The sequence below is a fragment of the Hoplias malabaricus genome, chromosome 3 (genome assembly GCF_029633855.1).
Source record: "Hoplias malabaricus isolate fHopMal1 chromosome 3, fHopMal1.hap1, whole genome shotgun sequence".
Taxonomy (NCBI): Eukaryota; Metazoa; Chordata; class Actinopteri; order Characiformes; family Erythrinidae; genus Hoplias; species Hoplias malabaricus.
The window spans coordinates 61,732,037-61,755,180 of NC_089802.1; the positions used below are offsets into that span (position 1 = coordinate 61,732,037).

General features: G+C 39.6%; 1 protein-coding gene across 2 annotated transcripts in view; it reads right to left on the minus strand.

The window, feature by feature from the left end:
- The window catches only part of LOC136692419 (uncharacterized), a 178,086-nt gene extending 163,403 nt beyond the window's left edge, over nt 1–14,683 (minus strand). For both annotated transcript variants that reach the window (XM_066665798.1, XM_066665797.1), the window contains exon 1: nt 14,348–14,683. In XM_066665798.1, the coding sequence (XP_066521895.1) occupies nt 14,348–14,414 (67 nt within the window). In that variant the 5' untranslated portion in view covers nt 14,415–14,683. The remainder of the gene's footprint in view (nt 1–14,347) is intronic.
- Between the last annotated feature and the right edge of the window lie 8,461 nt (nt 14,684–23,144).

Genomic DNA, 23,144 nt, shown 5'->3' on the forward strand with positions numbered 1-23,144 from the left:
GCTGTAAACCTGTGTGTGTGTGTGTGTGTGTGTGTGTGTGTGTGTGTGTGTTTGCACACACTGGCATTGACTGCACAGGTCTGCATTTTCTTCCCACAGAATTTTTTTTCCACCATAGTCCAGCTTCATTTCCTGTCTAGAGAAGAGTGTGAGAGGAAAATGTTTGTCTTATTGACCCATTACGTCTGAGTGGAAACCAACTTCAAATGAAAATTCAGAGCTTTCAGATGAGTTCTGATAGAATCAACACATGGACACATACGTATGCACACACACATTTTATACAATGTCAGATACTCAGGTTGTATTATTTAGATTAATTATATTAAGTAATACCAGTATGATTGTAGTCCAATTTTGTGTTTATAGTAATAATATTTTATAGTAATTATCACAGTTATACTGTATTGTGATTATAATTAATTAATTAAATGTGTCTGTGAGGAGTTTGGCAGCAGTTGAAAAGGAAATGAAGGATGAATCCCTCACAGTCTGGGGGAGACCTAGGTAGTTGGTGAAACTGTGTACAGTAAGAAATATTATTAATAATATTATTTTTAATAAGCATTCTCCCTGTGTCTGCGTGGCTTTCCTCCGGGTGCTCTGGTTTCCTCCCATGGTCCAAAAACACACATTGGTAGGTGGATTGGTGACTCAAAAGTGTCCATAGGTGTGAGTGTGTGAATGAGTGAGTGAATGTGTACGTGTCGCCCTGTGAAAGACTGGTTCCCCCTCCAGGGTGTATTCCTGCCTTGCGCCCAATGATTCCAGGTAGGTTCTGGACCATCCTGAACTGGATAAGCAGTTACAGATAATGAATGAATGAGTGAATTAACTAAATGCGTTCATTTTCAGATTCAGTTTTAAAATGAAAATTGTCTGAATGGGGTAGAAAGGGGTGGATCAGACACAGCAGTGCTCCTGGAGTTATTAAACACCTCAGTGTCACTGCTGGACTGAGAATAATACATTAACCAAAAATATTCAGGCAAGAGTGTCCTGTGGGCTGTGGTCAGTGATGAAAGACTAGCTGGTGCTACTCCCTATGTCCACTCTCTCTCTCTCACACACACACATACACAAACACACACACAGCAACTGGTAGAATGAGTAGGTTAAAATAAATAAATATATATCTAAGGACTTACCTGTGAAAGAGTTAATGGTAAGTCTATGTAATGTCCCCACAATTCACAGATACAAGATTGGCTTCATTTATGTGTGTGTGTGTGTAAGTGAAATGGGTGAAACAAGCTATGTCTCCTGCACTGTCTCCCATCATCGCCTTAATCCCCAGAATTACTAACAAAGCCTTCTTTTAAAAAATCAAAATCATTCTCCATGCTGTAATCAGCAAAAAAAAAAAATTTGCAGGATTGAATGTGGTGCAGCTGAAAGTAAATATTTGAGGTCAGTTTTTCTGGCTGTGGCATAACAAGAAGTGTCAAAAGAGAAAATGCAGATCCTAATGGACAGGGCTTCATGCCATGAGCGTAAAGTTTATGGATTTGTTGTAAAACAGTGCAGCTAAAAGAAAGCACTTAACATTTGTAACTTGGCTTTTTCCCCGAAAATGATGATGTGCTGGTGTGAAAGAGATCCTCTATTCCAAACTAAATCCCGTTTTTACATCTAAGTAAAGACCTGGCAAAGGCATGAAAACACAGGAAACTCTCTTAACTTGACTTGTGTGTTGACAGGGCTTTTAAAGTGGGATCTGAACGGATTTGCAGCACATCTCTGATCAAAAACATTTCAAGCTGCATGTCTGCTCCTGCTTAGGGCTTCTCTAACTTTCCCACAAGCAATGACTGGTCATTCTCTATACAGACTTGTGCACTCCCTACTCTGTATTCCAACTACGGGTGCCATATATTTAAAAAAAAATTAACAGTGAATAATTATCCGCATGTTATTATTTGGCATTGTTTCATGTCTAACCACACTCTAAAGATGCCAAAGGGGAGTAGGAGGGGTCTTATCTTTCTGTTGATAAGAACCCCTTTAAGTTCCCTAAAAACCAACCGTACCAGGACAACACACACTAACACACCACTCCCATGTCACTGCAGCACTGAGAATGATCCCAAATCATACCTGCCCTGTGGTGGTCCAGTAGGGGTCCCGACCATTGAAAAGCAGGGTGAAGGTGGGCAAATAAAGCATGAAGAGCACCACACAGACTACAATCTGTAACTGTAGAACTACAAAGTGCTCCTGGTCAGTGCTGAGCTGATCAACTGGACAATGATTGTAGAAACAAGGAGGTGGCTTTAATGTTGTGGCACTCAATTTGTATGCCCTTTGTAAAAAAAAAAAAAACAAACTACAGCATTTAAAGTGCCTACAAAAGGACTTATCCTCTTACAGATAATGCAAAGAACACTGAATTTAGTTTATAACTAAAACATTTCAAACATTCAAAGAGATTCTTCATGCTCAAAAAATCTCTTTTTAAACAGGGTTCTTCAGGGAATCAGAAGTGTTTCTTTTATGGCACTGCTCAAAGAACCTTTAGAGGCACCTGCTTTAAAAGAGTGCACTTCATCTTTGGAAACAAAAACACTGCTATAGTAATATGTGCAATGTTTAAACTCTCAGCTCTCTGATGTCTCTCTCTCTCTCTCTCTCTCTCTCTCTCGGTATGTGTGTGTGTGTGTGTGTGTTTTGGCACTTGTAAGCTGTCAGCATTTTAAATGACATCAAATGAGGATCTAAGAGACCATGAGATAACTCCCACACAATTCAGCTCACCCCAGCTCAGCACTGGCATAAGAACAGACATCGCATTTTCATTTCTATCCAGAAAGTCTAACAATTGCCTGGGAGCGTGTTCCTCGCACAGTCGCCTCCAGCTCTAGCTCTCCTACAAGCTGCCTACCATGCTACGGACATAAAAGGTATGAGGCAGAGAGCGAACTGCCATCACCTGGCCCGGAGCTACGTATACCTGCTCAAGGAGCCGTTCCTTCCATCTTTTTAATGCGCTGATCGGCTGGTCTTTGATAGAACATGCTCATGTTCCAGCCTAGTCTACCCTGTTTATTAGGCCAGGACAAGGCCTCTGAGATCCAAATCCAAGCCCAGATCTTGAGCCTGGAGCATGCCTTCCTTTTTTCCTATAAGATGAGGTAGGGGTCTAGCTGTCATCGGAGCGTTCATCTCAGACTGTGTAAAACTGCTGTTTCAGGACCTGCCGTCTCCTTTGGCTCTTCTCGGAATGAACCCCCATGTCCTCAGGTACAGGCGGACAGCTATAAAAGGAATTTAATTAGGTGTACGAGCTGTGATTGAAATCCACACAAGCCTTTGTAAGCACTTATTGTTACTGACCAGGCAAACGCGGCAGGCCAGGCCTCATTTAGACGTCTGCGTGGCCTTGAAACATGATCCACAACCATTACGATTCAGCTTTATTCTGTCCAACTGCAACTGAATCCCATGCTGTAATTGGGCAGGTGTCGGTCCAATAAACAAAATATATCAATTCATAAATAAATAAAGAAATAAACATTTAAAAATGTCTGCTATTACTACATACTTTTTAAAATATATTAAATTGTATTAATTGTTACAATACATAAATTGTATGGCAATTCATTTAAATCAGTAAAACTATCAGCTAGATACTGAAAATATAGATATTCACTGTTTTTTGTACATGCATTTTTAGTAATACAGCTGACATATTCGCTCCCTTTTCTATAAGTTAAAACAATTCTGGGGTCTTAATGAAAGCTCTATGACTTGCTTTGGCCCAAATACCACAAGGATCAAGCACTGCACAAATGTTCTTCCCCTCTCTGAACAGCCCTGTTCCAGACAACTGGTTTCAGTTCCTGTTCCTTTAAATGAAGGTGTGCCTCTTTTATTTGACTCGGTTTTCTTATTTCTCTGTTCGTCTTTTGGCTGTTTTTGCTCAGTTCTCTTTTTATGTCTACTGGTGTGTTGTCTGTTTGATGCAGTTTAAAACTGCCTTTGCACGCTCACATAAATGCAGATATAGCTGAGATCATATAGACTCAAATGGGGCAGGTATAAGAACAACAAAAGGGTTAATATGTGCAATTTATATGGAATCAGATTTGTTAAAAAAAAATTAAACATTAAACAGACATCAAGTTTGAGAGAGGTAAAAAAAAAATAAAAAAAAATAAAAAAAAAAAAGGTTTTTTGTTTCAGATTGCCACAATTCATCAGTAATCTTCAGGAAAATCTAGCTGCCATTTTAACAGTTTTTTTTAAATAAATAAAAAATTAAAGAAACAAGCTTTGTTGGCATGCTTTTTACCACATACACAATGCAAGCTGTTCAAGAAAATCCTCCTATACTCAGGCACTGTGGTGTTTTTCAGGAAAAGAGGCGTAAATGTGTTTAACTGTGACTATTTTGTTTTCCTCAAAAAAAAAAAAGAACAAATGTATATATTATGACTCACTCCAGGCAGACTGCTGGAGAGGGCTGTCAGCCCGAGTGGGAGTGTGTGAGGTAGTCGGGACAGACACTGTCCCAATAACTGCCACCTCTGCAGTGTTTCCATCCTTGTGTGTGTGTGTGTATGAATGCCAGTCTCGGAGCACCTCCACTGGCTGCTCTCTTTGTGTGGCTCTTTTCTGAAATGACTGGCACTGTCTCTGCCATTAGTCTATTTTTTATTCCTGAGACCGCTATCTGTACACCTTAAGGCTGTGAGTGTTTTATACTCCTGCAAAGATATGTGGACATGCAGAAAAAGACTTTACAGTTGGAGTGCACAAAATAAATACTTTGTCTTCTGGGAAGTCTTTACAAGATGCATACTCTACAAGTCCATAAATGTAACTCTCCCCCAGTTAGATGAGATGCACAAACACAAGCCCTAAATAAGAGCATACACACACTAAGAAACCATTTACCATTCATTCAAAATATGGTATTTGTTATAGGCACTGATCCTTACTATACTTATTTTCAACGATACATCCATTCATCTTCTTTAACTGCTTCATCCTCTTCAGGATTGTGTTGGGTCCAAGGCCTATCTGGAATCATTGGGTGCAAGGCAGGAACACACCCTGGACACCAGGCCATTGCAGAGCACCATACACTTACACAATCACACACAACATTGGGCAATGGAGCATTTCACACAGCCATGTTTTTGGCCTCTGGGAGGAAACATTGCAGGAAACCCATGTAGACGCATGGAGAACACACAACACATCCCACAAACTATGACCTGAGGTGAGACTGGAACCCACAACCCCAAAAGGTTTTGACCTATTCATAACCAATTGTGGTAAAAGAAGCAACACATTAATAGATTCTAGTCATTCAGCCAACTGACGATAAGCTGGCATTGCACACTCTAAACATCAGCATGGTTTTGTTGTTACCCACAAAACAGGAAATGTAAACTAAACAAACACTTAGCACATAAATCTGAGAAACGACTGACATTGACTGAAACCACAGAATTTTCTTTCTTTCTTCACAAGTGAAAGCAACATGAGAACTGATTAAAACTGAGTAAAAAAAATCACTTTAAGAGTTCCCAATATAAACACAGGGCATTATTTTTTCTGATAATATCACAAACATGCTCAATTCAGAATGGATTTTATAAATCAGTTTTAAATTACAGACTTTGTGACCATGAGAGTATGTTTACAGTTTTTATCAGCACTGACATACTATCAGCTCAGTTTTCTGACAGTTTAATCCAAAAAATAGAAAATCGAGTATAAAACTACTTCTTATTTGGTATAGTCAGAATATAAATATGATTTTGTTTGTTTTTACAATTTTCATTTAAGGTTTCATTTCTGCTCCTCACAATGTGAATTTCAGGAAAGTGTAAAAATTATTCAACATAAGTTTTTCATTTCCGTTTCTTGTAATGAAAGTGGTAGGACTGCACCATCAGAGCAGGGAAGACATGCTGTATTTCTCTATACGTAAACAAATGGCATATGTACACCCCCAACTTTTCACTAATGTCAGATCAGTCCTTGACTTTATGGCTGGTGAGTGTGTGGACTCCACTTTCCAGAGTTCTTTTGGGAGTCACATGCCACCGGACCATTGCATTGCACCCAAACTTCAACTTTTGGTTTTGTCCTTTGGATTCTATGCATGTTTGATCACTTGGTTTTTGACTGCATTGTCTCCAGTTTTGCCATCTGATCAATCCTCTAACATTAAACAGTTAAATGCTTTACTCCACATTCATCTCAAACCATTGAATCCTTTAGCGTTACAACTAAACAGTGGATAGGTATCTTTGTACTTGTCAGGAGCAGACATTAGGCAGAACCACAGCAGTGTCAACATGTACACAATACACATAAATATGTAACAGTTTGATTTGGACAACTGTGAATTTCCTATATGTTATGGATTCACTCTCCTGTTTAAGGGTTATAGGTGTTTTTTTTTACCAGTTAGGTTGTTTTTTGTGATTAAACCTTAGTAAACAACACTACCGCACACTCTCTAGTTTTAAACTCTCTAGAGTTTTTAAAAATGGACGTACCAAGTGGTGCAAATATTTAATGGTTGACACTTTGGCCCTATATTGGGAGAACATGAGTGTTCCCTAGCTGGGAGTCCAAGACAATGTAACTGTTATATCTGCCTACACCTGACTTAACATGAAGCTATAGCCAATGCATGTTAATAATCTGATGCAACAGAGATGAGCAGTTAGTGTTCTCCTGCAAGTGTGTGGAGCTTTCTTGTGATGGGTTAGTGGCAGCACAAAAAAGATGTTTGCTGGCTTCACATTAAATAGTTCTATTTAATAATATGAGTCCTTTTAATCTCAAGAATTATCCAGAGTTATCTACCTGTTGTAAAAGGGAAAAATACAAATTGTTGTGTTGTTTAAAAACCCCAGATATTGGCAGAGTTGATATTTTAGACAAGGCTCCTGACTGGGTCCAATTATAATGACGTCTTTCCTTAAATGGGGAAACTTTACTGTTGTAGGTGTGTGTAAAGAGTGAAGATAGAGAGAAAAGAATAATGCTCCCTGACAGCTTTCCTGCTGGGTGGTCTGATGATTGTTCCTCCAGAAGAAGAAGTGAAGTTATCTATCTCTCCTGAAGACATGTATTGTTTATTTTCTCCCGGCTTTTGTGAGGCCTTATCTATTTACTTAAAAGAGTCCCTGATCCACTTAAAAGAGATGCTATTTTCGACACGAACATCGTAATTCTGACAGCATGCGTATGGGCTTTTACAGTGGTGCTCCGGGTGTGCCAGCGAGAACATCAAAATGGCGTGTTTGGAGCTGACAGCCTCTCTTTTCTCCTTGCGTCTGGGCGTGATGGGAACAGAGTAACGGGGCTGACATCTACGGGGAAGTTTTGTTATCTGTCACAAGGTGTTTGGAGAGTCACTCCAAGCCGCTTTTATTTTTTTCATTGCTAACCTTGTATTAGGAGGGCTACACACTCAGAGACGGAGAAAGCTGACAGTTAATTATGGAAGCCATGGATCGCTAGGGTGTGTGTATGTGTGTGTGAGAGTGTGTGTGTGTGTGTGTGTGTGCGCACGTCAGCAGTGTTGCTATTCACTCACAGTTTCACTATTTTTTTCAGGCATATTCCATTGTTTTTGCAAGCTGCTGAGATGAGTCTATTTTGCTGTGTGTGAGAAAGGCCCTGAGGGCTTGCCATAATGATGGTAATAAGAGCACGCATCCTGAAGGAGAGAGAGAGAGAGAGAGAGAGAGAGAGAGAGAGAGAGAGAGCACTATCATTTGGGGGGAAATGGAAATAATTGGTGGAGGTGACCTCGCTGACATTTTTATGACTGCATTACCATTGGTTTTGCTCTTATTTAACCTCAGCTGTTGTCCTGCTTCTACAGCCTGCAATTAGCGCCATATTTAGCCTTGTGCTGTAGCTTAACACATAACACATGTCTGTGCTTCGGACAGACCTGAGAGTCTGTGTGTGAGAATGTGTGTGTGTGTGGAGGGTTGGAGGGAGTAAGTGAAGTGGTGCTACTTCAGTTATTACAGCTCAGGGCAGTCAGGTCTTGTAAGTCTGGTAAGTTTCATCGTTAAATGCAGCCAAGCACCTACTCAGACAGGAAGGAGCTGTTTAAATAACATGCAAAACAACTAAACTACCTTTGATTTCGCATGATGTAGAACATTGTCAAAAACAGTACCTCTTGAAACAAAGTGCCATACACTACTGTGCAAAAGTCCTAGGCACTTAAGATAAAATAATAACCAGTAATAATATAATATAATGTAATGTAATATAATATAATATAATATAATACAATATATTCCTCCGGGTTCTCCGGTTTCCTCCCACGGTTCAAAAACCCACATTTGTAGGTGGACTGGTGACTCAAAGTGTCAATAGGTGTGAGTGTGTGAGTGAATGAGTGAATGTGTGAATGTGTGTCACCCTGTGAAGGACTGGCGCCCCCTCCAGGGTGTGTTCCTGCCCTGCGCCCAATGATTTTGGGTAGGCTCCGGAACCTGAACTGGATAAGCGGTTGCAGATAATGAATGAATGAATGAATAATATAATATAATATATTATTATATATAGAAATGTTGTTTTCAGCATATGTATTACATAAATGCAAGAGAAGGATAACACCTTCTTAAATTTCAATGGAAGCCACTGTAAAAAGATTTTATTCCAGAGTATTTTTCACAGCATTTCTATTGATCCATTTATCATGTCATTTTCCCCCAATATGAAAGACAGCTGCTGTGTTGAAATGATGCAGTAAATAAACAGTTCTTTGCTATTTCATTTGTAAGTGTCTCTCACCAGGTGAATGTGTCTTGTGCTCAGTGATTCCAGGATAGGCTCAGAATCCACAGACCTGAATATGACGACATGTAAAACTAAACATATATAAACTTACCAAACATTATCCTTACCTAACTACGTTTTCTTGTTTCCCTATGACTCATTATTTATTTGGACATTTAAAGTGTTAGCAATGATGGAGTGAACAGAGTTTGGCAACATTAGCACTACACAAGCCTGAGGAACGTCACTGCCGAACAGAGTCTGCAATCAATGCGGAAGTGGCCGATTCACCACTAAAGCTTCCAAAACGGCCCGATCGAGGAGGACTTTAAATTCAATTATCAGTGATGTTGTTAATGACCCCATTAGAGGAAGAATAATGGTGAATTAGGCCAGACTGAGTGAGGGATGGCCTGTGTGACAGCCATCTGGCCAAAACAGGAGGCAAAAAAAAAAAAAAACACGAGGCAAAAAGGCATGAGGGGAAAAAAACAAGCGAAGAGGATTGTGTCATGGCCGATAGACGTGTCCAAATACGGGTTTGGTCCTCTGCCATATGGCCTCATCTATCTTGTCTCTTAGAACGTGGCATCTCTGTCAGAAATGTCCCTTGTTGTGAACATCTGGTGGAGGCCAAGAAAAAAAGGAAAAAAAAAGTCTTGTTACACCTCTAAAGCGGCATGTAGCCTTTGCTTTCCACTTACGCCGCAGTCTATGCCAGCTTCCTTCCCTTATCTGTGGCAGCAGAGCGAGGCAATATGATTCAGTTTGTTCACACCATGGCAAAAGACTCCGTGGGGTCGATCCATTAGCAAACATTAGTGCTCTTTCAATTTGCAAGGGAGGCATAAATTCACTTTAACCGTACTTGGCTCATGGCTGAAGCGGACGGCCCATTTTGTTAATTTGTTTCAATTTACAGAGATGCACTGTGATGGATAGGACTGTATGATATGTGTCCGGACGCCAAGGACGAGGTCAATTGGAAGGATCTTTAGGAATTAGCGACGGACTGAATTTCCAGTTCAAACTCTTTAGATCATAGTAGAGAATACGGTCCCTAGGTTGGCCTTGCAAAAGATACTTGAAATATCTTAAAAGAAGTTTAAATGTCCCTAAACTTTTGATGGAAAGGATAATCAGTATTAATCACATCCGTCTAAAATCTCAAATGATACAAATGCTGGGAAATCTGGAAAATGTGTCACGTCAAAGATTTTTCAGTTTAACCCGATAAGGTAAGCTTAAAGTCAAATGTGTCCTATAGGAAAAATCTGAGGGAAAATCTTTTGAGACAGTCTAAACATTTTGGGCTTAAGGGGGACATATTCTACCCATTTATCCACAAGTTAACACAGCTCTGGGGTCTTAATGAAACATCTGTAATATGCTTTGGTCAAAATCCCACGAAGATCAAACAACACAACAAACAACAGGTTTCAGCACCTGTTCCTTTAAATGAGAACCAGCCACAGCTCATTTTGGCACGAGAGTGAGGAATGAAGAGTGAGAAGCTCTGGATTTTAGCCATTATACCCATAAATCTGCAAACTGATATTAGCTATTACGCTAGAAGGTATTACCCTCATCTAATTTATGTGACATTCTCTTTGAATATATTTAGTGTCTTTTTACTGAACTGTTCTACAAATGGTTTCTTGAGAGCTGAGACATCTGTTAACCACATATTTTGGGGAGCTTGTGTTGTGTTTTTGTTCTGCTGTATCAGAAATTAAAAGGTGCCGGCTCTTTGTTCCTCAGGGACTGTGGCTGCTTCTGGAACTTACATTGTGCATTTTATGAGTTAGTTGCTATGCTGAGGCTTACGTTGTTTGGTTATGACCGCAGAAACACTGGTATACTAAAAAAGTACTGCTGCACTGAATGAAATTGTAGGAGTTACACAGTTACACAGCTCCAGGGACCTGGAGGTTGTGGGTTCAAGTCTGCGAGGAGTTTGGTGTGTTCTCCCCGTGTCCATGTGGGTTTCCTCCGGGTGCTCCGGTTTCCTCCCATGGTCCAAAAACACACATTAGCAGGTGGATTGGCGACACAAAAGTGTCCATAGGTGTGTGTGTGAGTCAATGTGTGAGTGTGTGTGTTGCTGTGAAAGACTGGCTCCCCCTCCAGGGTGTGTTCCACGGACCCACCGTGACCCTGAACTGGATAAGCGTTTACAGATAATCAATGAATGATTTTGGATCTCAGCTTGTCTTTGAGGTAGATGACCACAAATATAATTCGCTAGCTAACTAGCTTTCATTACTACAGCATATTTACTGTAAGGTCATATCCCGTTAAAAGATTTTATTAAAAGTAATTTTGGAGCATTTCTATTGGTCCATTTATCCTGAAATGTTCACACAATGTGAAGGACAGCTTGGAAGATATGGGAGATACATGCTTTTCTTTGAACAGAAAAGATATGTTATTGGAATGAGAATGAGACAGGGCATGTCTTGTAGACATGTCAGACTGAAAAGATGCTTTTACTATAGATCTCAGTGTAATACATGTTTTTAAATAGATATTTAAAATAGTCCAGCATTTTTTTTTTTGGTAATATAGTACTTGCAAAGACTACTTATTCTGATTTCAGAAAGCTAGCAAACCTATATAGGAAGGTCAGGCAACTTTTGTTTTGAGGCAGTTGATGGAGTGAGGGGAGGCAGGGATTATATATATATATATAATGGGAGCTGCAGCTCCTCTAAAATCAGTCTGTTGATGCCACTGCATAATAAGTCTCATTATCTGTTAAGCTGTTAGTGAAACACCTGCCTAGGCTGGTAATCTGGGTCAAAATGTTACAGTGAAGAAACTTTTTCTAAATAATCCAGGTTCTCAGTTTTGTTTTTGGTTCATCTGCTGTTACACACTCTCCGTAATAGTTACTGAGGAATAATATTGTGGCTAATCGCAGTTCCCATCTCATGCGATTAGTGACATCCTGTCTACTTAACGGTGAAAGAACACCATTTGCTCTAATCTTTGATTACAAGAGCATAATAAAGACTCGGAGAACAGCAAAGAACATGAAATTCAATCTATCAGGATGAAGCTTATGAATGCATAGGCAATTATTTTTCTCCTTCCAGGAGCCCGCGTCTGCCTTGGATGTTTCTCTTAATTACGACTTGCGTTACTATGTTTAGCAGCCATGATAATAATTACAGAATTGATTTGATTTGCAATTGATATGTTTTCCTTGGCTATGGGAAAGTAGGCCCAGATAGGCAAACGCAATTACACTAAGCTTATAGCTTCGATCAATATTCTTTAATGATATTCACACTGACATTCATTCAGTGCATCTCTCACTTCCAAAGCTATGATTATCAACTATATGAGCTGCTGTTAATGGGAACAATTTGAATATACAGTAAATGTCTGATGCAGCTGAGGCTGAAAGTGCCATTGAAATTAAGTTCTGTGGGAAAGTATTAGAGTTTCTGACTGTACAAATGCCTTTAACCCCACTGTATCAGCTAGAGGCAAACTGACATGAACTTAAATGCGCTTTGGCAGGTCATACATATTAAAAATAAAAACTAGCACAAGAAAGCCAAGAAAGGGTTTTTTTCTTTAAGGCAGAGAGTAATGTAAAATCTAAAAGTAGTCTAATTACAGCAGAGTATGTTTTAGAGCTCAATCAGTAGCATTTAGTTAAGGAAAAATAATACTGAAAACTAATTTTACTTATATTATATACCTTCAGTGCATTTATCTACTTCAGATTATCATGCAATGTCATCTGAGAAAATGTATTTATCTGAAATCATGAAAAAATAATCAATCGCAGGGAATATATATCCAGAAGCCAAAGTGGAACATTGTTGCAAAGACACTGCTGGCCACTACAGCTTTAAAATATCTACAGTAAGAAGCAATTAGCTTTTTTGCAGTACTTTGTTTGATATTTTGCCCATTCCTCTTGGCAAATAATCCTCAATTTGGACTCCAAAATGAATTTTCATGAGATTGGCCAGGACATGCAAGCAAGCAACTTCATGTTCTGCCTTACAAAACAGTCTTGAGTTGTTGTATGTTCGGGGTCCTTTTCTCCATACAGTCTCTTGGACAATAAGATTAAATTCTCTGTCATATTTCCTATGAATCCTGTATTCATCATGCATTACATGGCATACAAAATACCTTATAATAACTTATAATAATTACTTATAAAAAGGGGGTGGGTTTTGAGTCATTGTTGTGTGTTATGTGGGTGGGGGTTGTTTTTTGTGTGACAATTGACGTGGGCAGACAAATATCCACAATCTGGGAGACTTAAATAAGGGCGCATCGCTGCAAGGAGATGAGAATTGAGACAAGGCCTTCCTGCCAATCTACGACCTTTATTGCCCTAATAAGGGAATAGGGAATAAGGGAACAAGGGCTTGGTGTAGGCTGCTCTGCCCCGGTCAATCATCACACGACAAGCACACACACATAAACACTCAAAACACACAAAACAATCCCAACCCATGTAACACATATCAGTGACACAGAACCCTAAAACAGTGAACAGGAGGAGGCCGTGGTTGTTGCTGAGAGCTCCCCTGTGAGACCCCTTCTTGTGAATGTATTTTACATTGCATTATAAAACCTGCCTTTATAAAATCGCACTCTCACACCTTATAAAGTGTTATGAAGGTAGCTTTACCTATTTATGAGTAATTATAAAGTTTTATGTATGCCTTATACTGCATTTATATTGTATTTCATTATGAATAGGATCCAAGAGGGGCCATTTTTGCTTGAAATCTTCCCCAAAGTGATGTACAATATGTATAATATGTACTTTGGCTTATATTTATAAATATAGAAGTTCTTGTTCATATTGCTCATATAATCACAAAGTCACAAATCGTACGTGAATCTACAGCGAAATCTTGTTTTTCCTGTCGGCACCATATGTAATGTTGTTTTTAGACTGTGTGTGTGTTTGTGTGTGTGTGTGTGTGTGTGTGTGTGTGCGTGTGTGTGTGTGTGTGTGTGTGCTCTGTCCTGTGAAAGGCCAGGAATGTGATGTGTTTGCAGGTCACTGTTATGGACATTGTTTTCACACAGTGTCCCAGTGCATAGACCTTGTGTGCATGTCAGTAATAGCCACACCTCTACTGCGTAAGCTGGGTTGCTCAATGGTTTCGTTTCAGAAGGTTGGATAAAGTCTGTTACAACAGGCAGCTTACGATAGCATTCATGCATAACATTGTGATGGTTATGACAGGACTGTTCTCTTTAGAGTTTTTCATTCTTCATCATGAAAGGACATGTATTACATGAAACTGTAGTTTCCTATAACTGTTTTCAAAGTTAAGAAAGTTTTGTCCATGTCCTGTATAGTTGTCATAACTGAAATGTTAGATTTTTTTCCCAAACCTATGATTTGTAACAGGGAATTAAATAATAATAATAATAATAATAATAATAATAATAATAATAAGCAGCCTATATTAACAACATGTCACAATCAGAAACTTTCAAAACTTTGTTAGAACAACTGATAACAATTGTGGCTTTTATAAGAAGCACAGCAGTGGAAACTACACAGCTAGTTGTAATATACATAACTTGCCTGTCATGGTCACTTTGCATGTATCTGAATAGCCGCTGTTGGAGAGGATCTCATAGCTGGTGTCCATCACCCCCCGACGTGATGCTGTTGCTGTTGTCTGTTTGTGAAACTCTTCTCAGACACTTCTGAAACACCTCTCAAGCGCTTTCAGTTTCCCACGTCCTGTCCCGAATTCCCCTTCACTGCTCCAAGCAATTCTCACACACCAGCACACACATACACTCCCACAGGATGTTGTTGCACCCTTTAACATCTGTTTCTCCAGATCAACTCAGCTCAGCTCTGCAGCCGACAGACAGACACACAGACAGGCTGAAAGACACTCAGGGCCCAAGCTTGTCCAGGCAGCTGTGCCTCAATGTTGTGTTTACCCAGGAAACAGGCAAACAGGGAGCCAATCACGGTTCTCCTGCTTTTCAGAGGGAGGGGCCCAAGCAGGAAGTGAAATCAGCAACCACATGTGCACATGTAGTCAGCTGGAAGGAGCTTGGCAGCTAGCAAACAGAAAGCAGTTAGTGATGGTAGTGAACAGCTGTTTCATGATTTTTTTACATTCTACACTTGATTGGATAAGAGGTGTCTAGCTCTCCTGGTTAAAGAGGTTGGTTCAGGGTGTTTCAGTCTATTCTACATCTGTTAAATCTGCACTGTATGATCAATAACCACAGACAATGACTGGAATGACAATGAATAGAACACATTAGAAAACACTGTGACTGAGGTGAAGCACCCTGCCTATTGAGTTTTCAGTCATTTATAGTCATTATCAGGCAGAGATTCTGTTAAAGGAGCTGGACTTTATTTAACAGACACATGGGGGGAATACACTGTCACAGACTGGTTGATTAGAAATATAAAGTGAACTGGATACTGGGAGAATAATATATTATTTTCCCTTGGACTAATCAATATGATAAATCATGTTTTCCCATCCAAGATCACGGTAAAAAACCATCACAGACATGGGATATGTGTGTGTGTGTGTGTGTGTGTAAGAGAGAGAAAGAGAGAGGTTTGTCCGATGTTTGACCTGCATAAAATTATTTTTTTATATATACTTTAATTAAAATAATAAAAAGTTAAATCTTAAAGATATATTTTTTTCTTTGGACAACTACAATATATTTCATTCATTCATTCATTCATTACCTGTAACCGCTTATCCAATTCAGGGTCGCGGTGGGTCCAGAGCATACCTGGAATCATTGGGCGCAAGGTGGGAATACACCCTGGAGGGGGCGCCAGTCCTTCACAGGGCACCACACACACTCACACCTACGGACACTTTTGAGTTGCCAATCCACCTACCAAAGTGTGTCTTTGGACTGTGGGAGGAAACTGGAGCAGCCTAGTAAAAAACATTGCACTTTATAGTGTTTGCGTTAATTAATTTAAATTCCACTTAAATGCATATAATGTGTTCTAAATATGGTTTGCCCTTTGTGAATATACAAATTAATTTCTGATTCTAACCCAGCATAAAATTTCAAATTCACCCCTTCCCCTAACAATAACCTGGACCCAAACTATAATCCCTAAATATGTCCCTAAGATAAACCACAACCATAATCATAACCCTAAATATATCTTAAGTCTAACCCTTTTTCATTCATTCATTCATTGTATGTAACCGCTTATCCAGTTCAGGGTCGCAGTGGGTCCGGAGCCTTCCCTGGAATCACTGAGTGCAAGGCAGGAAAACACCCTGAAGAGGGCACCATTCCTTCATAGGGTGACACACACTCACATGTTCACTCACACCCTCACACCTATGGACACATTTGAGTCACCAATCCACCTACCAACATGTGTTTTTTGGACCGTGGGAGGAAACTGGAGCACCCAGAGGAAACCCACGTGGACACAGGGAGAACTCCTCACAGACAGTCACCCGGAGCGGGACTCAAACCCACCACCTCCAGGTCCCTGGAACTGTGTGACTGCGACACTACCTGCAGCGCTACCGTGCCACCTATCTTGCCATAAATATTATCAAAAAGACAAGAAATGGCAGAACACTCCTTAGCCACCCTAAGGTGTTAGAGTCTCTTAACTTTTTTTTAATTTTGGTTAGGGTTAAGTTTGGGCTAAAGATATTTGCTTAAGACTGACATTCAGGATTTGAAAAACACTTTATTTCTGAGGAAATTCCTAAAAGTTTGTCTACATGCTCAAAACCAGTCTAATGTGTTTACAACACCCCACTCTATGTAAATGGTTTAAAAAAAAGCATCTCGGCTAGGTGTGCTAAGATTCTTTTCCTGTTCATGACAGAGAAATAGCATCAGGAGGATTTTACACAATGGTTAGAGCTCCAAATATAGCAAAGCATGAACTGAAATGAGGATATTGCTCTATTCCTGCTCCATAGGTGGGTACTATTACCCCTTTTTATTTCCTATAGATGGAACTGACCTTAAATTCAGGAGAGCATTCACAGGCCAAAAGGTCTACAAAACTAAACAACCTCAGGAAACCAAAACAAACCACAAGCACAGTGTGGTTATACATAATATAAATGATACATATGAAGAAGGGAAGATCACACTTTATTTATTTATTTATTTATTTATTTTTACATAATTGAATTGAATATCTAAAACTTTGATTGGTTTGAAGCTTATCTGTCATAACAATGAGAGTTTCACAATTTGGTCACTGTGCCAAGCTCTGTTATTTCTGTTAACTTGTAAATCCTATTCTTTATCTGTAAGTGAAGGACAGGGGGCCTGAATGGAGTCAGAAGTTGGTTCGCTGGGCTATAAGAAAGATGAAAAAAAATCTATATTCTTTATTAATAAGCTCCTCAATAATTTTTAACACATACCTAGCTGAAGTTTCAAGGTTAAGTGGTGATAGCTGTATGGGAACGTGAATGAACACAATGTGTCCAGCAGCACTGTTTGGAGTGCAGAGTGGACAAATGTGTTCACCTTCTGTTTTGTGGCTCAATAGAAGAAGCTGTGAGTGATTTCTATTTTTCCCTTTTCTTTATTGCTATCTACAGTATGGCAAAGGAAACCCCATAAATCTTTCAAAATTTGGCTCACGAAGAATCCAAAACTATTTGACGGTGGCACATGGTGAGGGCCCTCTTGATAAACATTACATTTTTTGAGTGATGGCGCCTCTCGTCCAATTTCAAGGTTATGTGGCAGATTGCATCTCCCAAAACATGAGCTGAAATTTGATTTAGGTGGACAGGTGTAGGATGAGCGCTGCGATGTGGACAGCTGCAACAGAGCAATAAGCTTTCGCTCTGGAAATCACACAGGATGCATCAAACGCTATATTCGTCTGCGAAAGTAAGGCAATTATCTGCTTTTCCTGAGATTAATTTTATGGAATCGTGCAGCACATGATAAAGATAAGAAGTCAAATCTGTCCCACTGAATTCTGAAGCTGTAAACTGTATCATTATTTTTCCAGTCATGATGGATGTTTGGTGATATTTAAAGGTGACATATTCTCCCCTTTTTCCACAAGTTCACACAGTTCTGGGGTCTTAATGAAAATCCGTGACATGCTTTGGTCAAAATGCCACAAGGATCAAGCATCAGAGAACCATGGAAACACCCAAAATGACAAATTCCAATGCCTGTTCCTTTAAATGATAAGGAGCCCCAGCTCAGCCCACTCCTGAGCATGCAGCAGTAAGAGGGGAGCATACAATCTCATGTTTTATCCATTTTTGTTCTCTTATTTTGATTATTAATAGCAGATTTATTTGTATTTATTTATTTATTTTTGGAATTGATTCCCATAAGAATGACTAGCAGAACTGGGAGCGGGAGTTCTTAAGGCATACTTAAAATGAATAAAGGAACACATGCAGCAACTTAGGACATCTAAAACCAAACAACTAACAACACCTAGCATACACAACCATAACAACCACAATAGCAAAGACTATAGAAACACCTTTCTGGGAAGCATCCATTAAGTACAACCAAACACATGGAATAATATAGCAACAGCCTAACAACATCTTAGCAACCATTATATTAACCAGAGCAACCATTAGCAGTGAAAAATCACTTAGATTACCATGGCAACCATCTATAAGCAACCTATCAACCACAGAATACCACAGAAGCCTGGTGAAAACCTAATAATAACAACACCTTAGCAACCACCAGGGAACTGGCTGTGCAGGCAATCTACAGGAGAGATTTCCATAAGGAAAAAAACTGTGTTTCATATTCATTGTTCAAAAATAATGATGTTAATTCTTGTGGTTACAGTATTCAGTGTTATATGATTGCTATCTGATTCCATCCTGAATGTATTTTTTTTTTTTATCTAAAGCCTCCATATTCGCTGCACCTGTCTGATGACCCGGGCATTGTGCTCTGTCCTTGTGGTGTTTCGACTGGAGGTTACTGGGAGAAAGCCATTAACTGGGAGTTAATTTGATGAGACCCTTCTTTTTTAAACTGGTATGGCTCCCTTAAGGGGACCCTGTATATGTAGCCTGCAATATTCATATCTAAATTTGACCCACACATTACATGGAGAAAAGTTTTGCAAGAAATTGCAATATGAGGGATATGCATTAATCTGAGCACTCAAATGGGGTGGATTTCCATGGTGGGCACAGGCTAAAGTAAAAGTGAACATTCTGTGGGAACTCACATGGTCTAAGTAAGATTCCCTTAAAAAAACACTTTAAATGATTGGTTATTTGAAGGGGGTTACAGTTTGAAAACAGGTTTACCTTTGTATTGTGTGTGGGTTTTTTTCTTCAGTTTTGGCAAGCTGTTTATCACTGCTGGAAGGAGGTCGTTGGAGGCGGGAGCACTTTTGTGTCCTGTCTGTTTATTAAAATCCCTGGGAACCAAAATCTGAGTTTCCTTTCTAATTAATTTAATCTGGCTCCTCAGGGCCCACAATGAAAATGACTTCCCAAAGTCTAATGTCTGCTGTATTTCGCAAGCATGGCCCTCCTCTGGGTGTAGAATAGGCAGTCCTAAAATGGGTAAAGCTTACATCAGTTTCACAAAGGCCAACCAAGGCTAACTTGGCTCCGCCCTCTTTTCAATCTGATCAACCTGGTGAGCTAAAGCTAAGTGTTCCCAGTGGCTTTAAGCAAAGATTTGGGGTTGGAATTAAGGTGGTAATTTTAATGAGTGGCATGCAAATATTACCTAGCTCTGCTTATTTAGAGACTGCCAAAATATGCATTCCGTTGTATGATATACCCTCTGCTGAAGTTTGTGTATGCACATGTGCATGTGTGTGTGTAGACTGCAGTAAAAGTTTCTACCCTACTGGAGTATATATGAGATGGTAACACAAACCCCAGTAAGTCCTAAAGATCAGTGAAAACATAATCTCAGCCACAGACTCTCTGCCCACAAGTTGATGGAAAGTCTGATATTTTCAGTGCATTAATTTGGCCTCACCATCAGGATTCTGCTAGTTGTATTCTGATGTCTATCTGCCTCCTTTTACATGTCATCCCAAAATAGCTTAATTGTGATTGGTCCTTTTGCACGTCAGTCAAATTACTTTTCTTGCAGTAGTAGGTGGTTCTTGGCCATTTTGTACTGCAAAAAGGTACAGTGTGACACTAGTGAAAACACAATCACAATTAAAAGTAAAATATCTAAAAATTGCAGCCTCTCTGTCTCAAGGCCGTGTGCGTTGCTATGGTAACATAAACAAAACCTTGTTCTTCAGTAATAGAGTGCTGTGAGTCACGTATCTTTAAGCCCACATGTGTCTGATGAGAGCATTTTGGTGTTGTTTATGGAGTGATTTATAATATTTCTGCTGTCTGTTTTCTATTTAAATTCTGCTGAAAACGTCACATAACACCTAACTATATTATACAAATAATAATAATAATAATAATAAAACATCAGTAAATCAAAATGTGTTGCCAGGGGCATTTTAAGAACATTAACTTCAGTTATAATTAAATACAGTTTCTCTTGCTATGTTTCGCTAACTCTCCTCAACTCTTCGCAGCCCTTTATACCTAATATTATACCTATCTACATTTATGGAGCCACAAGTAACCAAATAAGCATGGGCCTTCTCATCAGTTCACTTGGAATACAATCCCACTTGTCGTCATAACCATCCATAGTGGGAGTCTAAGACAAAATATTTGGCCTTGTTTCTCTACCAGACTCAACACTGTGCTTGTCACTGCAGGTATCTCTTATCCAGAACAAAATGACAGGCAGTTTGGGTGCTGCTCCAAGCATGTTGAGTTGCTGTAGGTGGCAGCACAGGCAAGCACTATGTTAAGAATAAGACCTAGCTTGTAAGTATAAGGAAATAAACATGTCCTTTAACAACAAGCATCAGTGAGGCTTTCATAGTATCGATCCTGCCCTTCAATATCTAAGAGCTTCAGCTGTGCATTTTTGAAAGCTAACAGAACGAAGATGTTCTACCCTGAGAACACACTGCTTGGTTTGCGGAAAGTATTAAAGTATTTTTTTCACCATGTTCTGGGTATGATTGAAGATTACAGTTTCATCATAAGCACTTTGGGAGTTTTCTTCTCTGGACGGAGTGATTGCTGCTCTCCTCCAATTTTGCCGTCACGCATGAAAAATGTAACGTAGGGATCAATGGAATGACAGACAAAAATGGAAAATGGAGAGAATGTCTCTCTCTCTCTCTCTCTCTCTCTTCACTGCAGAGCCGTCAGTCCACGCTGCCATCTGTGGAATGTCTGCAGCCTCGCAACATAAAAACCCACCAGCAGCTCTTAGACCACTCCCCTTATATAATCAGCCATGATGTAAGATCGGCCTGTCAGAGTTTCTGAAGCTTTTAAAATCTGAGTGCTGCAACTGGCAGGGGGTGCACCTCATTAGAGTAAAGATAGCAAGCAAACTCTTCCAAAGAAGGGGAGAGAGAGAGAGAGAGAGAGAGAGAGAGAGAGAGAGAGAGAGAGAGAGAGAGAGAGAGAGAGAGAGAGAGGGAGGGAATGGTTCTGTGTGGAAACTTCCTCCTATCTCCTGGAATAGGCCCGATCAGGAGTTAAGTAAGGCCTTCACTTTGGTTAATTAAATGGTGAGTCTCCCTACTTTTCATGAAGAGCACTCTTATTAAAACAAGCATCCCCAGTCATTGCGCTAGATAAATGACTTAACACAGAGTGCCATGGAGCCCATTAAATCGCTTCTTTGGAGATGGATCGCGTCCAAACACACAATCAAAGGATTTGACCGGGATTATCTCAGATTAGAAACACTCGGAGACAAATGAGGAGATGACAGGATATCATACATAGAGAGGATAAATTAGCAGCTACATACCAGCCTGAATATTGTGAGAAAGAGTGGAGGGGGGAGCAAAAGAGAAAAATATATACACAGAGAGAAAGAAAAAGACAGCAAAAGAATGCAGAGAGGAAGAGAGAAGACAGAGAGAGAGAATGAAAGTGTGAGAGAGAGTAAGAGAGTAAAAAGAGAGAAAGAGGGTGGGACAGAAACAGCAAGAAAGGACAATAGAGAGAATTTGAGAATGAAAGATAGAATTAGAAAGAATGAGAGAGGGAGAATGAAAAAAAGTGAGCTGCTGAAACATGGAGTAGTTAAAACTAGCTAAGAGCTTTTACTTTCTTCCTCTTCGTCCGTTTTTTTGGGCAGATGGTAAACACAAAGTTCATCTGTTCCGGAGCCGACTGGACAGAGCAAGGCCTCAAAACAAAACAGGACCTGACCTTTTTCAAAAGGTCATCTAGCATTAACTGCATTTCTCTTTAGAGAATGTGTTCATTTTCTTGTATTTTTTTCCTTTCTTTTACGCAAACAAAGAAGCACTAGCCAGGAGGAAGTATACAGCAGATCGGTAATCAGCAGGTAGCTCATGCTTCATTATGGTGCACTTATTTTACGGTGCATATTATCTTTCCCTTTGAAGTGTCTGTGCGGATCTTATCTGGAGTGTGGGGAGGATAAGTCGAGAGGAGGGAGGATCATCATTAACTGCAGGATGTCACAAAAGAGCCAGATAGGCAAACCATGCAGACTCATGCTCTTATCCACAATCTTTCAGCATGTTTGGGCTCTTCGGGGGTCTTACTTTGTGATCACTTAGTATACACACAAACCCCAGCACAGTAAAAACACTTACGAACATATGTTTAATACACAGTGACACACCACCACCGCCACCTCAGTGTCACTGCAGCGCTGAGAATGATCCACCATACAAATCATACCTGCTCTGTGATGGTTCTGTAGGGTCTTGACCTTTGAATACCAAGAGGAAATGGGGCTGATAAAGTATGCAGAGCAACAGATAGATAAAAACACATCTAGATTATATATCACTAAATAAGTTTGCCTTACGTACAGTACATTTGGTAATTGAAGGTAGGAAGGTAGGTTTAACACAAGAGGTTACAACATTGCTGTTAGGAATTGATTTCCTTCAACCATTAGAACATTAAAAGGAACAATACATAATATGTTTACCTTAAAATTTCAGCTTTAAAACAATTGTGACACTTCACTGACCTCTTGTAATTCATGTTTATAGCACTGTACTGAAATCAATGGTGAGGGGTCATGGTTTTCTACCCTCCTTAAAAAGTTACATAGTGCATTTTCTGTCGTTTTGAGCCCAGGGTAGCAATGACAGAAGCTCTGTTCTCCCTATTACAGCTCAGGTACTGATTGTGGATGATTATTTCTGAATTACAAAGACCACCACTCCAACGTATTCAAAAGATAATGATCTTCTCAGCAGCTCCTCCAGAGCATCCTTTTTCATTAAATGGTTTGTTATAGAGATTATATTAACTGTAGCCCCTTTCACATATGATATC